At 41.2% G+C, this 18,538-nt stretch overlaps 1 protein-coding gene across 8 annotated transcripts in view; it reads left to right on the top strand.

The window, feature by feature from the left end:
- Positions 1-18,538, top strand: part of LOC128831885 (poly(rC)-binding protein 3-like) — a 757,719-nt gene that overhangs the window by 689,893 nt on the left and 49,288 nt on the right. For all 8 annotated transcript variants that reach the window (XM_054018741.1, XM_054018738.1, XM_054018739.1 and 5 more), the window contains 4 exons: positions 700-723; positions 827-859; positions 5,651-5,767; positions 15,620-15,751. In XM_054018741.1, the coding sequence (XP_053874716.1) occupies positions 700-723; positions 827-859; positions 5,651-5,767; positions 15,620-15,751 (306 nt within the window). The remainder of the gene's footprint in view (positions 1-699; positions 724-826; positions 860-5,650; positions 5,768-15,619; positions 15,752-18,538) is intronic.

Here is an 18,538-nt window from a genome sequence, read left to right as displayed (position 1 = left end):
CTCCTGATTTCACCATAATCCATTTCTATTCATTACTTGCTGAAAAAAGAAGAAGCGTCTGCCTTCAAAGAGCAAAGAGTCCTGCGGCACCTTATAGAGTAACAGACGTATTGGAGCATGAGCTTTCGTAGGTGAATACCCACTTCTTCGGATGCATGTCATCCGAAGAAGTGGGTATTCACCCACGAAAGCTCATGCTCCAATATGTCTGTTAGTCTATAAGGTGCCACAGGACTCTTTGCTGCTTTTATAGATCCAGACTAACACGGCTACCCCTCTGATACTTGCCTTCAAAGAGATCACCATTGAACATGAAGGCTGTATCTTCCCAATTTTTCCAGAAGATTGTTCAGCACAGTCAATTCTGAATCTCTTATTTCCCAAAATAAGATCTCAGTATTTACAGTGACAGAATGCTGCATTAGCTCAGGGCTACTTTCGAGGCAGTGGGGCTTTCCCCATGACAGCAGTAAACTCCTGTGTGTCATGTATATATATTGCAATAGGAGCTCTTAGTCCATTCCTTCTTATAGTGCATATTTGTATGGACTAAAAATGTAGCTAGTGAAATGTGGCTGGTCTGCCTTGCCCACCTTTGTTTTCAGAATGAACTTTATAGTGAAATATTGTTTAATTAACATTTCTTCTTTTTGTACTCATAAATATTCACTTACTGTGTTGTTTTTTTCCCTGTTCCAGGAGGTTGGGAGCATTATTGGAAAGGTCAGTAATTTACTTTAAGGATTTTTTTTAAAATTCATGTCTCAATATTCTGTATCAATTGACCACTGCAATAGGGACTAATTTTTCCCCATTTATTTAACAGAAAGGGGAGACAGTTAAGAAGATGAGGGAGGAGGTAAGAGATGAACTTTGATGTCTTTATTTCTTTCTGTGTCAGAGTATAACTAGAGGTGTATGGAATAACAGTGCCACCAAGTGGCCTGGAAAGATTAATACTATTTATTATTATATGAGGTGGTGTTTTAATACATAAATGTACAGGCCAAAATTAAACAGTTTTTCTTAATATAAGTTTCCCATAAAGCTGTCTCAGGTTTTTTTGTCTCCTTTAAAGGAAACTAAAAGTGGATAATTTCTATAGCACTGTGCCTGTAGCCCTATTGTCTCAGAGCTTATTTAGTCAGTAGGGTTCTGAGGGTATGTCTACACTACCCGCCTAATCGGCAAACAGCAATCAATCCAGCGGGGGTTGATTTATCGCGTCTAGTCTACATGCGATAAATCGATCCCCGAGCGCTCTCCCGTCGACTCCTGTACTCCACCACCGCGAGAGGCGCAGGCGGAGTCGACGGGGAGCAGCAGCAGTCGACTCACCGTGTGAAGACACCACGGTAAGTTGATCTAAGTATGCTGACTTCAGCTATGTTATTCACATAGCTGAAGTTGCGTAACTTAGATCGATCCCCCCCCACCCCCAAGTGTAGACCTGGCCTAAGTGTCACAGAAACTCTTAGGGGTCTATTCTCCCATTGACTCACATTCATGACTCCTGGGCCTGGGCCCAGATTGAGGAGTTTGGCTCCAGAGCTAAATTTTCCAAAGTTTAGGATTAGGGGTAGGTGTTGAATTCAGGGATTTGGATTGACACATTATGGAGGTGGGGGCCAGCCAAAAAGTCTGGATCTCTCTCAGAACTGGAGTGGTCATATGGTACAGGCTCACCTCTAACCACTCCCTTTGTCAACACTTGGTGATATGAAGATAAACCTGCAAACTGGAGACATCATACGTTTGTAAAGATGCAAAAAAGGCACCTTTCCCCCATTCCTGGAGTTTGGATTTATAAACAAAAAGATAAATTCAAAGCTGAAATCGCATAAATCTCACTCAAAATCAACTCCCTAGGCTTGGCTGCTCATAGGTTTACTTTCCCATCAGCCTGTCTGTCCCAGACCCTAAATCCAGGGCTTCAGCGAGTCACTTGCAGGGGTCAGGAAGGGTTCCCCCCACTACTGTCATGTATTCTTGCTGTTGGGTTTTGTTTGTTTTCATGGTGTTTTTTTCTTTGTTGTTGTTTTGTTTTGTTTGTGGCATCAAAGATGGCCACAGATGGAGTTGGGACACTGCACTGTGTGGGCTGAAGCTTTGAGTGTTCTCTCTCTCAGGTGCTTGGCTGGCTGGCTCTTGCTCACATGTTCAGGGTCTATCTGATCCCATGTGCAAGGTTGGGAAGGAATTTTGCCTAGGTCAGATTGGCAGTGACCTGGGGGAGGGGAGTTGCCTTCCTCTGCAATTTGGAGTCAGATTTTGTGCCAGGATTATCTGGGTATATCTCAGTCAGTTTTCTGCCATTGCAGGGGCCTTGGGTATTGATCCCTCCTGTTTTCTGCCTGTGGCACATAACAGCTTAGTCTCCTGAGGGCTGTAACACATTAGTCTAATTTCAGTTGTTGGTTTTAATGTGCAGGTGCTGGGTGGTGTTGGTGGTCCATGATATATAGGAGGTCAGATTAGGTCACTGGGTCTCAAAATAAACACACTTTTTAATATATTTAACATTATTGTAAATTCTGGAGGCAAGAAGAGTTTGGGGTGGAGGTTGACAGCTCGCGACCCCCCATGTAATAACCTCGTGACCCCCTGAGGGGTCCTGACCCCCGTTTGAGAACCCCTGGATTAGATGATCTGGTGGTCCCTTTTGGCCTTAAATTCTAGGACTCTATCTACCTATCCTCAGAGGGCTACCCCACCTTTCTTATATTCAAGATGGAGCCTAAAAAGTCACATCTGTCCCAGGGAGTCGGCAGAAACTAACCTGCAGGGTTCCAATGTCTGTTAAAAGGATGAGGCAATCTACCTTTTTGAAGGTAAAAAATACAGTTATATAGAGAATGTACCCAGAAATGTTCAGTTTAGTTTTAGGGGTTTCTGCACTACATATTCTGCCGGTTGCTTTGTTGCTAGGCACTTATAGAAAGTCTCCCATAAAGAAATTTTAAAACATGCGGTATAGAAGAATACTCTGATATGCCCTTTAAATACAAAAGAACAGGAGTACTTGTGGCACCTTAGAGACTAACAAATATATTAGAGCATAAGCTTTCGTGGACTACAGCCCACTTCTTCGGATGCATATAGAATAGAACATATATTGAGGAGATATATATACACACATACAGAGAGCATGAACAGACCTGGATAATGCTCTCTGTATGTGTGTATATATATCTCCTCAATATATGTTCCATTCTATATGCATCCGAAGAAGTGGGCTGAAGTCCACGAAAGCTTATGCTCTAATAAATTTGTTAGTCTCTAAGGTGCCACAAGTACTCCTGTTCCTTTGACGGATACAGACTAACACGGCTGCTACTCTGAAACCTTTAAATACATGCACTGAAGAGTTTCTTTTCAGCCAGACTGATGTCAGAGCTCTCTAGTTGCAGACACAACTTTCACCATGTGTTGACTCATTAAATACAGGTATTTATTTAGATTTATGAAAGAAGTAAGTGGTGTGTTTCTGATGCTCCAGATGCCCCTGATATTCATTAAACGAACAATAATCAATTAATCAAAATGAATTGCTGGTGCTAATCTTATTGTTCCCACCTACAGGCAGCTAGAGCTCCACCCACTCAGATTTGTGCCCACAAGTGAGTGCAAAACTGTGGGCACAGATTTTGTGTCTGTATGTTGAATCTACATAAGAGAAGCCCCATCTCCGTTCCCATCCCCCCCCCATAACTCTTTTTCTGAAAACTTATTCCCTGATCCCTGCAATCCAACCTGTTGCTGTAAAAAAAATAATTTGTCTAATTTTTTCACAACAAATGGAAATTTTCCTCCTTATGCTCCTGAGGACACTAGAAGCATACCCTCTAATTGTTGGTATTAAGAGGTTGATTTTAAAAAGAATAAGGGCAAATATTGTCTGGATAAACATGATATGGAGACATATCATCTTAGTCCTCAAACTCTGAAGTGAACGTTGTATAAATAGTAAAAAGGAAATTACATATAATTTCTGTAACTGACCACTTTCTTTTGCACTTTCCTTTAAAGAAATAGAACACAATTATTTTCATCTAGACTTTTCTGGCAGATGTGATGATAGCAAGTAACACACCATCTTTTGGGAAGCGGCACACCACTTGGCCTGTCTATGTCATTCTCTAAGCTACCAGGGGCCTGGCACAGCCTAATTGATATGTCGCTGGAAAACTACAGTCCAGTGAAATTCCTTTCACTTCATGGATAAGGCTGCCACAAAATACTGGCATCCCTACTGCTTTCCTCTAGAGTGTAACCTCTCAGATTCAATCATTTCGACTTGACTGAAAGCCTAACAAGAGTTAAATGATCTTTTGCCATGTGAGATTTTCGGAAAACATTGGATACAATGATGCATTGTGGGACAGTCTTTCACATAAACCGTCGCGACCTTGCTCGCATAAAAAGTACTTCCATTCACGTTAGGCGTATATTCTAAGTATTGTCAGGGTGAGTAACCCCTGAATGCCCTGATCCTCTGAGAAGCTCTGCATGGGCAGACTCCTGTGCCCACACAGAGCCCCACTGAAGCAGGGGAGCTCATTGCAGGATTCAGCCCTAAGAAGCCTGTTTTGTGTTTGGTAACTGAAGCCAGACACTTTGAACCAGGTTAAAACTAGGCCTCGCCATTGACTAAACACTGATGTATGATTAGTGCGTATCTAGAAATCCCCTCCCCACCCCAAGGCAGATTCACAACTCTCCAGTCCACCTGTCAGACAAAAGTAGATTAAGTATCCGTTGCCCTTGCCTCTTTGCAGACATTCAGCATACCTGTCAGGAGATTCAGCGACAGGAGGATTTTGCCATTAGTATGGCTTGTTGTTATATTTGGTTGCTGTCATGTAGAGAGGCAAGAGACACAAAACTCATTCAACAGCAGTAAGTACAGGAATAAAAAGAAACTACACGGTCTCGGTCTTTCCTGAACCATCTGGGTCTGATTCTTATTACATTAAGGAGTCTGTGTAATACGTTTATACCCACTTTAAGGGGCATCTGTCCCACCAGAGTGATATAAAGGGGCCATGGTTTAAATGAGAATCAGGTTTTCTGTCTCCCAGATGTCTGGTTTCCTATTTCCTTCTTGCTGGCTCTTCCTCTTAAAGAGACATGACTGTGTTACTGCACTGGTATCTTACAGTTACCGTTAGATGATTCTTTAGTAAGTGTGGTCAGTACTCACTAGCTTACCTATTTTGTATGAGTTTATACAAAGCACTCATTAGAATAATTTAGTCTAGGATATAAATTAAAGACCTATCAAATATGGCCCATCGTGCTAGTTACCCTGATTGTTCAGAAAACTGGAGCCCCAACTAGACAGACCATTTTCAAGTGAATAGTTCGGATCCAGTCCAGAGATGAAATTATATATATATATATTTAGTTGATGCTTGCTAAATAAAAATTTCTCATGCCCAGAATTCTGTTTTTAGTCCTGTTCAAGTTTATTCCTGTACGTAGGAAAGGGAGAGTGAGAGAATTTATTTTGCAGTTGTTACTTTTAATTACTTAGGTGCTGCTCACCTACTATGGTGAAGGAAGCCATATAAGTACCTAGCTAGAGAATCCTCCCTATTTTGCATTCCAAAAGAAAATGTACTTTAAAAATATTTGTTCTTGTTGACAGAGTGGTGCTCGAATCAATATTTCAGAAGGTTCCTGTCCAGAAAGAATTGTGACAATAACAGGCCCAACAGATGCGATTTTTAAGGCTTTTTCTATGATTGCATTAAAATTTGAAGAGGTAAGCAAATAAAATACATTTTTCTCTCTTCCAGTTGCAATACAAATATTGTCTGAATTTTCTCATGTTTGCTTTAATGCTAAATATAATTTGTTTAATGCTCTATTTAATGGCAATGAAAGTGGTTATGTTTTTATAAATGCTTTTGGCAGTAATACTGGAAGAAAAATAATGGGTCAATTTACAAGCTGTTTGATCATTTCTTTTGCTTTTCATAGACTTTAGGGAAAAGCAATTGCTTCCAGTAATGTGCTCTAATGGTGGAAAAAGTGTCTTGGAAATTTCTGGTCCCATTGTGGCTTTGATTTGAAAAGAATAATTGCATAACTTATAACTTGGTTTCTGTGTGAATCAGCTTGATAGTGATGTAAATTTTTTTATATCAAAAAGAGTATAGATTTCATTCAACTGGAAGATTTTTTTTAAAAATTATTAAAAGCAAAATATATCATTGCCAATTACCATATTTAGACTTCAGATTTTAAAATACAATAAATACACTGAAAATAAATAAGACAAAAGAGGCTCCTCTACTATTAAATGTATGCAGACATGTACATACACAGCTGGAGGACATCAGCTTTCACAGGCCAAGTAGAATTAGACATGCCCAGTATTGTGGTGGGAAACCTCCATGAAAGACCCCAGGGGGCTGTAGAAAGTGGTGGCTGGTACTAATACAGTAAGGGTGCTCTTCTGTCTGCATCAGTATGACTATCTCAGTATCCCACCATGGTGTTAGAAAGTGCCATCTTTCAGATGAGATGTAAAACTGAGGCCTTGTCACATGTGGTGAATAATATTCTTGTAGCACTTTTCTCGAAAGCAAAGAGGCATTTTTGCTAAACTTCAACCCAGACAATTACATTCTGTCTAAGTTCTCCAGTCAGTTTCAATATATATGGTTGCTTTCTTCACTTCCTCCCCTAAACAGTTGGGTACAGCTCCTGCATACTATTAAATAGTTGCCATAGTCCAAGAGAATTATGAACCACTTTGGTATCTTTTATGAGGAAAGGGCTCTATAAAGGCCCTATCCTAGAAAGTGCCGAGGGATACCTACAAGGAGCTAGTCACTCTCAGTCCCCACTGAAACCAGTAGAAACATCCCTCAAAGGCATTGAACACCATACAGAGTCAGGCCTAATAACTAAGACATCCTTAAATGCGCTGTACCTAACAAAGGGCAAGAAAGTTTGGGTTTCAGCATTTGAGATATTTTATTTATTGACTCTCTTGTATTTTAGGTGATAGGTTTGTATCTCAATGTGGCAGTTCTTAGTCAAAAAGGTCATTTACATTCATTGCTGCTACAGTAGCTGTGCATTATATGTTATAAAGTACCCACATTTGCTTCAAATGTAATTTGCCACGTTTAGATTTAGAAGCCGGGCTTGGATGACGTCTGCATCATGCAACCAGTTCTGTTTATTATAGTTATTTCGAAAGTTCCCCATGGATAAAAATGGGCAATCAGAGAACTATAACTCTTGGAGGCGTAACAAAGTACTGTGTCTCACAAATTGCAGATAAGCTATAGAAATATCATGTGCTGCTGTTTTGATACATATCACGTCTTTTTGTTTTACATTTCTTCAGCCATTTTTTTAAAACATAAATCAGAATATTGTTTTCTTGCATTTCTCTATAAAATACTTTTATTCTCCCTTTCAGTTATGCTAACAGCATAACTACGGCGTAACAACCCAGAAGTGTGGCTGTACGGGAAGGTATAAAATGCTCGCCAAAGAAAACTCTTTATCAATTCGCTCTCAGAGCATAAATCCTGTTTAGAGAAAAAGCTGGCAGAACTCTAAAGCACCCTAAAGAATGCTGGATCTGAGTTTGTGCGAAGACCCTTTTTCAGGCTAAAATTGTACTTAGTATATAGTGGGAGAGAAGCGAGAGAAATGAGAGTTGACCTTGTTAAATGTTTGCTGCTTCAAAGTTTATAATAATAATTGACTTATTTCTGGAAGCCCCAACTAGGTATCGTGTCTCTATTGCACTAGGTATTGTCCCGATATTAAGTAAACATCCAGTCCGTGTCCCAATGGGTCATCCTCACACCCCTCTGAGCTGCTGCAGAGTGGCATTTTCGGAAGGGGGCCGAACAGGATATGCACAGGTGTGTGCACGCTGGTGATTCCACATAGTTAAAGAATTCAGTGGCAGGGCCAGGATCCGGCCCTGGTTGAGGATGGTACGGTAATCCCAGTGTCATTTGGCAGAGGGTGAGCAAATTGAGTCATTCATTTCACCAATAGCATGAATATTCAGCTAGCATAGCTTAACATTTTTAGTAGCATTTTTGTTTAATTGCTATTCAGTCACCCATCTATTCTCTGCTGTTGCATACCCTGACCTTGGAAGGAGAGGTGAGAAGAAACCCTCCCCTGTCCAATGGCTCCTCTCCCCCAACCTGGAGAAGGGGTATGTGTATAGGGAGCGGGGAGATAGGCATATCACCAGTAGCTGCTTTGGTTTGTTTTTCTTCAGTTTATTATGTCAGAAGATGGCCACATGTTCTCATGTGACCTCTCAGCATAAAGGAAATAGCTTTAAAAGGTGTAGAAGGTGATACTCAGTTCTGCTCAGAATACTCTAAGCACTTCCTGTTCTCAGTTCATCAGCGTCAAATCAGTAGAAACTGCTGACTCACTGAGGTCTTCCTTTTTCAACTGAGGTACTTTTTAAAAACAAAAATTGTGCTAGCTAACTTGATTTAGCTCATGTGACGTCACATGCCCCTTAACACATAGTGTAGTAGGTTTGACATTGTTACAACCATGTTAGTTCTTTGTGTTTTGTAGCCAGAGCTCCTCCCTAGCATTCTCTTTAGCCAGCTAACCCACATTAAAATACAATTTGTCCTGTATATAGTAGAGTTAAAATGTGTTTGCTAACAACTTTGGGGAGGAGGTGAACCACCTTTTATCTCGGTAATTTTTACTCTAGTAGCACGTAGGAGCCACAATAATGGACCAGGACTCTCCTGTGCTAGGCACCGTACAAATCCATAACAACAGCAACATGGTCCTTGCCACAAAGAACAACTCCATTATCTTCAGCAGGGTTGTACATGATTTGGGTTTGGCCAAAAATCTCACTCTGACTGTGTTTTAAATGATCACCTGGATGAATGATCATCCAAACCAAACCTATAGAAAATTAGCATAAGACATTTCCTGGTAAGAGCTAATAACTGTTCACCCTTTTATGGTTTTGAGGTTGCAGTAGCTTGTTCTAAATCTGAATCCATCCTTTATCAAGTTGGCTAAAATCATTCATAAGTTGTTACCCTCTGGATCTAGGCAGTCCATAGGCAGTTCTTTTCCTTAATGCCCATAGCCTCACTCACTGATGCTTTTGGGCAGAATAAACTATTATAATATTTCTTTCTCTTTGTACTAGCCATCCGTCACTAAGTTCTGTGGATTGCGTCTGACACAGTGAGGTGCACTGGGGGTTGAACAAAATGCTCTTGGTGCTCAAGTGAATACCAGCTCAATGCTGTTTTTTGCTTTCAAGATAAAGTTATGTGAAATCTTCGTTTCAACACTACAGTATCTAATTGAGGAGAAACACATCCTAGGAGGACATGAGAGCCCTCAAACAACCCAGCCTTTCTAATCCCAGCAAATAATCAAAACATACAGCCTAGTATAAGGAAGCCAGGCCTAAAAGAGACTTTTCTGCACTGGTATTGTTTCCTGCCTTTTACCAATAAACTTTAACAATCTCTCAGGGCGACAGGCATATTATTTTCTAGCAGGTTGCTAATGAATTCATATGCGTGCTAAACAAGCCAAGTTTGGATCACACTGATGATTAAAATAGGCACTTTTATCTAGAGGAAAACCAGGCCTATGAAAAATGGCAAAAATCAACATCGGTCATAGAAGTTTCAGCTGGCAATGACATCTTAGATCACCAAATCTGTACCTTGCAAACGCATGAGATTATCTCCCGATACAGTAATTAGCAGGTAGAGCTCAGTGAATAATGCAGAGAAATATTCCCAAAATGTGTTTGGAAAATGTTGTGAAAATCCATATTTATTTGCAAATATTCACAAAATACTTGCCCAGCTGCATTAGATGGGTAAAAATTGGGAAAAAAACTGTTGGAAGAGTTAATCAGATAATTATCTGATCAGCTTTCATATCAAATATGAAACTGATACTTCACTCAGAGGCAGATCCTCAGTTAGCCTAAATCAGGGGTCGGCAACCTTTCAGAAGTGGTGTGCCGAGTCTTCATTTAGTCACTCTGATTTAAGGTTTCGCGTGCCAGTCATACATTTTAACGTTTTTAGAAGCTCTCTTTCTATAAGTCTATAAGATATAATTAAACTATGGTTGTATGTAAAGTAAATAAGGTTTTTAAAATGGTTAAGAAGCTTCATTTAAAATTAAATTAAAATGCAGAGCCCCCCGGACCGGTGGCCAGGACACCAGTGTGAGTGCCACTGAAAATCAGCTCATGTGCCGCCTTCGGCACTCGTGCAATAGGTTGCCTATCCCTGGCCTAAATTGTCATAAACCAGCTGAGGATCTGCCCAGTAGTCTCATGGCTGTTTGCTGAGCACTGAGCTAGAATGGTTGTACACATGGCAGATTTACTGCACAGCTAGCCAGGGTGTGAATCTACTGCGCAGCAGCTTCCCATGCAGTAATGTTCCACATGGGCACCGCATGACTCGGAGTGCAGCTTAGCGTGCAATATGCCAAGGGGGGAGGGGTAGCTCAGTGGTTTGAGCATTGGCCTGCTAAACCCAAGGTTGTGAGTTCAATCCTTGAGGGGGCCGTTTAGGGATCTGGGGCAAAAATCTGTCTGGGGATTACTCCTGCTTTGAGCAGGGGGTTGGACTAGATGATCTTCTGAGGTCCCTTCCAACCCTGATATTCTATGAAGCCACGCTCTGAGACTTTCAGTGTGCTGTGGCAGTGTCCCTGTGCGACGGTACTGCACAGCAAGCTGGTGCTGTAGATTCATATCCCAGCTTGCCATGCAGTAGCTTCCTATATAGACAAGCCCTTACTCTCAGACACTTTGTTGGCTACTGATGGGAGGGATGCTTCAGTGGTTAGGCAGCTATCCTGGTATTTAGGAGATCGTGGTAGAGGTGCCAACTTTGTGATTTGCGAGGGGTGCTTGACCCTTGCTCTGCCTCAGGCCCCACCCTCACTAAACCCCTTCCCCCAAGCACCCACTCCGCTTCTTCCCGGCCCATTCCAGCCCGTCCCTCAAGTGTGCCCTGCCCCCGCTCCTCCCCCACCCTTCCAATGCCTCCTGAACAGCTGATCGCGGTGGGTGGGAGGCGCTGGGAGGGAGGGGGAAGAGCTGATCAGTGGGCCTGAGGTGCTGAGCACCCACTATTTTTTTTCCGTGGGTACTCCAGCCCCGGAGCACCCACGGAGTTGGCGCCTATGGATCCAGGTACAATTCCCTGTTCTGCCATAGACTTCCTGTAGAATTGGGACAAGTCACGTAGTGTGTCTGTGCCTTAGTTCCCCATCTGTAAAATGGGGATGATAGCACTTCCTGACCTCCCAGGGGCATTGTGAAGGTAAATATATTACAGAATGTGGGATCCTCAAATACTATAATACTATAACACTAAAACTTCAGTTAGATGGGGAGGGGGGTTCTCCACACCTCCACAGCTCTTTTGGGCCAGATTCTGCACAGGTAGGAGGCCTCCTCAGCAGAGGCGCTACAGTTCCCCCCATTTCCTCCCTTTGCCCCCCCCCACCCCAAACATGAGCTGGGAGTAGGCAGCCAGGAAGCTGGCTCTGCCCGTCCGTGTGCCAGGCATCACGGTCACAATCAGCTTCCAAGGCTGCTCCTGGCCCAGCACAGCTATGTACTGCCTCATATACAAGTCTGTTGGCAAAGCCCCGCTTAGCTCCTAATGAACGTTAGCTGTATAGGAAAGACAGGGATGCGCACATTTTCTTGTTACATCAACAGGAACATTTTATCACGGCTGTCTGGTTTTAAAAGTCACCTTCCAAAACCTAAACAGAATGAAAACATTGCACGTAGCTGCCTGATATTGTCTATTAACATAGCAACATATCGCTAAATCTTGGCTGAATTTTTTTCCATATGCTAAGAAAATATTTTACTCCCTGCAGAATAAAGCAATCACAGGTCTACATTACTGTATAGAACAGAATAGAAGCCAAGCACTCATTTGCCATCATTTCTTTAATGAAGTTGTTATAGAACTAATCAGCTCTAAACCACTCATGAATATGGCATTATAATTTAACATTAGAAATTTTCTTTTTATGGCAACATGTAAATTAAGTGGTGACTTTCTAAGAATGCTTAGAACAAAATGTATTGCTACACAAAGGATAGCTTCCAAAGTTCACCATAATAATGCAAAGTTATGGAGTAAAGTACTTAAAACTTAGGCCCTGATTCTGCAAGCGCTTACACGAATGCTTAATTTTATTCATGGGAGCAGCCCTCTTGGCCAACAGTGCTGCTCATGTGCATAAATTAAGCACAGGTGTGTTTGTAGGATCATGGTCTTGGGGAGGAAAAAGATCAAAACAAGGATCAGTGTTTAAAAAAGAAAAAGTGGAATGAAGGGTTAGAACTGTGAATACAAAATGTGGTTACTTTAAAATCTGACCTTGTCAATTTGTACTTTATATACCCAAGACAACTGAGAAAATAAAGTAGGGTATATAAGGAATTTATTGGTGGCACAGATAGCATCACCTATAGTTAATGCTGTCTGACACTTTCCATTATAACATCTTGTTTTCAGTGGCTTATAACTCTGCCAAACTTAAACAATGTAGACTGAAATTTTCCATCTGGGTGTCTGCCTAAGACTCATTTTTCTGGGGAAAGTTTCATCTAAGTTAAGCAACTAAATTTGGTGAGGATTCCATCTGCACTGAGCATGCTTTATCCACACAGAGTGATTGCTCATGTTCCAGTCCTGGGCTGCAAGGAGTGCTTAGGAATTTCCTTGCACTTGTTGCTCCTGGCTGCCAGGTACTGCTGCAGGTCCAGGCACCAGGAGTGAGAGGAATTCCACACACAGTCTTCCATGGTTTTTTTCCCAACATGCAAGAAAATATTAAATCTTGGGAAGACATGGTATACTGTGGTTTTTATAGCCAGACTGGCTGCCAATGAGCCAGGCAGATAATATGGCAAGAAACCAGGAAAATTTTGAAACTTGCCTGAACCATCAGAACCCTGCCTGACATCCAGGGCTGGCTCCAGGCACCAGCCGACCAAGCACGTGCTTGGGGTGGCCCCTTGTAAGGGGCAGCCAATCTTGGGGTGGCGGGGGGCGCTTGGGTTTTTTTGTTTGTTTGTTTTTTGGTTCGGCGGGGCAGCGCTCGAGGGTTTTTTTGTTGATGTTTTTGTTTTGGCCGGGCGGCAGGTTGTTTTTGTTTCGGCGGCGGCGTGTGGCACTCGGGGGGGGGGGGTGTTTCAGCAGCGTGCCGCAGTGCTGGAGGGGGGTGTTATGGCGGGGTGGCGCTCTGGGGGAGGGTGTTTTGGCGGCGCGGCACTCGGGGGGGTGTTTCGGCGGGGCGGCACATCGCTCGGGGGGGTTGTTTTGGCGGCGCCGCACTCGGGGGGGTGTTTCGGCGGGGCGGTGCTTGGGGGGGGGTTTCAGCAGCGTGCCGCAGCGCTGGAGGGAGGTGTTATGGCGGGGCGGCGCTCTTTTTTTGCTTGGGGCGCAAATGTTAGAGCCGGCCCTCTGACATCCACTGGAATATTGTTGAAACTGACATATTCCTGTGGACTGTCAACAAATTGGCATTTTCCAATGGAAAAAAGGGTTCTGTTGGAAATTTTCTGACCTGCTCTAACCAGGAGCCAGTGGTTCCTGAGTTCTGGCCCTTTGCTGACATCCTTGTGGCTTTGGGCATCTCTATGATCGTCTCTTTGCAGCTTTTCCTTTTTTAAAAAATGGCGATGTTAATACACGGAGGGGGTGCTATGGCCTTAAATTAATTGTATATAAAGTTTGAAGGTGCTGAATATTATTATTACCAGATCAAATGGTAGAAATTGCTTATTCAAGATGTGAGAGAGTTTTGCAACCTTTTGTCACATAGGGCTTGCCTGTCTTTGAAGTGAAAGGCATGTTATATATCTGTGGCATATCACCAGGTAACAGCAACTTGGCAAAGTTTGATGGCATCTCACTTCTAAAAATCTAGCCATGGCATGCATTTGTACAGCACCTAACACGGTGGGGTCCTGGTCCATGACTAGGCTCCTAGACACTGTGGAAATACAAATTTATATTCATAGATAGATAGATTAGATACATACACATAAAAAATAATATGTATACATACAAAATAACATATAGAATACATATACCTACATACATACTGTATATATTTCAGATGCATGCATCCCACAACTTGCTGTAACCTGTATTGCTTTGTTTTGGATTGTAACCTCTTGCTGACAGTAAATATGACATGATGCAGTGTCGACGAAGGGAATCGCATAAGAACTAACCTGCAGCAGGCAGCCAAGCCTCACTGTGCTGTGATTCTGTCAACTTTTTTTAAGCGAAACAGGGTCAGACTGGGCCAACACTTAGATGGAAAACCTCTAATGTAAGAAATACCAAAGTGCTCCTGGTCATTAGGATAGCACTTTTCATTACTGCACTAATGCACCAACATAGCATCGGGCAGCACTGTACTCCTTGAGGTCCTCTCTTTTGCATGAAAGATGAAACCAAGGTCCTGATCACTCATGGTCATTAAAGATCTCGTGGCACTTTTCACAAGGTTAGAAGTGTCAATCCTGATAGTTCTGGACAAATTATATTTTGGGTAATTACAGTAACTCTGCCAACCTAAATTCTCCCTCCATTAGTTACAATATTTTCCTTCCCTCTAGGTTCTAAGCTCCTGTGTGCTGTTAAACAGCTGCTGCACTCCATCTCAGAGATGGGCCAAGTTACCTTACCTGTGTCAAAGGGCTGGTGTGCCTTAATTAGCTAATGTTGATAAAAGTATGTTGCAATGCTCTTATGAAAGATGCTATAGAATTGCACAGTAGTGTTTGTGGCTTTTGTTTTCCAATGACATCTAGGATTCTGGAATGCTCTCAGCCATAGCACATTCTATAGTGGGAAGATAAGCATTATAATTTCATTTGTAATAAAAATATTACATTAGGGGGTTCTGTTTTGTGCTTGCAAAGGAGAATTTGAATAAGCAAAGCACATTTAACACAAATCTGAGGCTAGCAACTGGCAGAACTCTAAAATGCTCACTGAAGGGTACAGTAGAATCTCATTGATTAGATCAGATGAGATGAGATGAACAAGCAGTTGCTGCTGTGTATGCGATTCCCACAGCCATATCTGCATATTTGGATTACATATCTATCACACAAAAGAGTTTAGGAAAAGTTAAGCGGGGTTGAAAAATCTTTGAGATCTGCAGCAAAGTTAAATCTGGGAAGCTTCAAAATATTTATCAAAATAATAGTTCTTGGTTTCCCATTTCTGTTGACTAATGTTATTTATTGTTTCTCCATTGTTTCCTTTGTATTAAAAGTGCTAACAAATACAATGTGATTGTTAGCTGATCAGAGACTGTCTTTGTGCCTGCATATTTCAGCACTTGGTATCAACAGTTCCATTGCTATGATGTCATCATGCAGTTCATGCTTCTGGGGTGCCACCAGCAGAGCTGGCTGCTTTATGGGCTACAAAAACACGATTCGCTTCCAGCTTACCGATTCTCCGAGAACAGCTTGAGTATTTACTTTGATCCTCTTAAGTGTTAAGAGGAATGACAAATCCTCAACTAATTCTGATTGACATTGTTATTACAGGACATAAATGCTTCAATGACAAACAGCACAGTGACAAGCAAACCGCCTGTGACATTGCGACTTGTAGTCCCTGCAAGTCAGTGTGGATCCCTTATAGGAAAAGGCGGCTCCAAAATCAAAGAAATCAGGGAGGTAAGTTCTAGGAATCAAACAGGGGGATGCTAGGTAACTTTATGTAGATAAATGTCCTAATATGTCCATTTAAAGAGTACGACTTACAGAGTCCTGCCACCGTAGTTGGTTCATTGGATTCATGTAAATATTTCATGAATGGAATGCTCAGCTAAACCAGCTGTAAAAGGTGTCAAAGACATCTATAGACTCATGAAAGTGGAGGATCTACAGTGGCATAACCAGTTTTAGAAGAAATTTGTCTTTCCATGTCGCAACCCTTCAGAAAGTAACTCTGACCTTCAACATCTTTAGTGCATAGCTGGCATTCGGATACACGTTTGAGAAGAGGAAAAAACAAGATGCCACGTAGCAAAGGAACAGTTTAACACAGAATTGTTTCTTCAACTTTTAAAAAAATCCATAAATACCTCACATAATTGAGGCCTGAAGTATTGCTAATCCTTGTCTAATCTGAGTGTTTCAATTACAGCCTCTGAAGCCAGAAAAAGCCAAGTAGTTTAAAGGGACACTGCCCAAGTTAGTAGACATAATATTTGACTTACCTTGATTTGTCAAATTGGTTTTCTAACTATATTCCATACTCCCTTTACTCCCCCTCCTGCCTCCAATATTATGGCTTCACAGGTGGCCTAATTTCACATATACTGATCCTGAGAAACTCGTATAAAATTTTTTAATCCAAGCTATTTCTGAGGACATCCACTCCGCCCCAAAATCCACTGAGGTCGTAACCTCTCTGAAGCATCCCTGTGACAGAGGGTCTGTGGGTTTTATTGTTGTTTTGCTTTTATTTCGAGAACTTTCCTGGACTTTGCTTTTGGAGCTGCAGGCAGTTGGGGGACATGGAACTATGTGAAGAGAAACTCCGCAAGAAGAGTTTGGAAATATGTTCCCCCTTGCAGCCTCCAACCCTCCTCTGGGTTTTAGTGGCAGAAGGAGTGATCTGGCATTAAATGTGCAGGCTCAGAAATGAATAATGGTAGCAAAACATGTTATTGATAACTATATCTTACAACCTATCCATGAGGAGAATGCTTCTTAACTTCCTAACATTCAGACTGCAGAGCTAAGCCAAATGGGTACAGGTCCATATTTGTTTGTTTAGATAGATTTCAGCCACAATAAAAAATGCCCATACAAAAAGTACTAAGCACCTGAACAATTGATTAAATCTACAGCAACATAATAATGACTACTCAGCAACATTAAGTACTCATGTACAGGAAATACATCACCTAATCAGGTCTAGATAACAAATACATTTGAGTTTTCCTTTAGATTAAATCTTATCAGATAGCCAGTATTTGGATTAGTTTTTAATATTAAATTTACAATGCCAATTATCAATTTTCCTCTTGCCACAAATTACCAAGATATTTTTATATCAATTACCAATTTTATAAGCCTAATACATCATCAAAATGTATGCTATGCTGACAAAACTTTTGCGGAATTATTTGCAAGTCAGTCAAATAAACAATTAATAATCATATATACTCTAGAGGTATTTTGTACCTACTTTTAAACAGAACTTTTTGAAAAATGGAATTTTCATCCTGTGGAAAATTCCAATGTTTCTACATTTGTTTTTGTCCTGAAATGGGGACAAAGTGTAGAAATATGCAATATTTTCACAAAAGGAAAGGTTAAAAAAAAAATCAGTTTGGAAATATTGAAGCAAAAACTTTTGACATTTTTGATCAAAATGTTGATTGGAAATTAAATGTTTTGTTTTGTTTTGCATTTTCCTGTCAAAAAAATTCATAGCAATCACTTTCTTACAAAAGGTTTTTAATGAAATCACATTGTTGGGGAATGTCTTTGATTGAAAATTTGTGACCAGCTCTAGTTCTGAATATGTTTAGTCAGATTAGTCTAGCAATAAGTAGGAAGAGGTCAAAGGTAGAAAGAGCAGTTAGGTGCCCGAATCCCTTGGCTCTCAAGTCTTCCCCTGAATTCCTTCATTTGTTACCAAATTTGATTATGGTCCAAATTGTGCAACCACAGTTGATTCTGGGGATGATTCTTATTTCAGGGGAAATTCAATGCTTTTGGCCCCCTATTGTAAGGTATTAGGTCAAAAGAACAGTGTGGACTAAGTATCAGGGTAGCCATGTTAGTCTGTATCCACAAAAACAACAAGGAGTCCGATGGCACCTTAAAGACTAACAGATTTATTTGGGCATAAGCTTTGGTAGGTAAAAAATTACCCACGAAAGCTTATGCCCAAATAAATCTGTTAGTGTGAACTAACTCCCTCTCCCTATCTGTAAGCCTAAAGACAATGGCAAAGTTTTGCTCTTGGTTTCACACATGCCGTCCCACTATAGCCAAAGAATTGTAAAGATTAGCATGTTGAGTGATTGAATGGCACACTTGTAACTGAGAGCAGTATTTGACCCAGAATATTTTGTACTAGGCCTGCTGGTGAGCTAAAAACTTTGTTTTAAATGGTGACTCCTGCCCAAATGAAAAAGGATCATCCGTCCTCTCAAGATGCATTCTAATCTCATCATCACACAACACACTGAGCAGCAGTAGTATGATAGATGTTCTTTTATGCTCAATCATGTACCCAGGGGCAAAATGTTGTCTGCCTCAGTATTTTCAAGACTTGATTTTTTTAAAAAAGAGACACAATGACATGAAAGATTGATCAAATTATGATGACATTCCAAAGCATATTACAGGGACCCATAATTGATATTCTGGGTTTAAACAGCACTAGTGAACAGAAGATGTAATCAGTAATTTAATCAGTCTCTGGAAAAAGAGTAAGATGTG

This window comes from Malaclemys terrapin, chromosome 2, assembly GCF_027887155.1.
Source record: "Malaclemys terrapin pileata isolate rMalTer1 chromosome 2, rMalTer1.hap1, whole genome shotgun sequence".
NCBI lineage: Eukaryota > Metazoa > Chordata > Testudines > Emydidae > Malaclemys > Malaclemys terrapin.
Note: the sequence above shows the minus strand (reverse complement) of the source record. Positions and strands in the feature narration are given on the sequence as shown.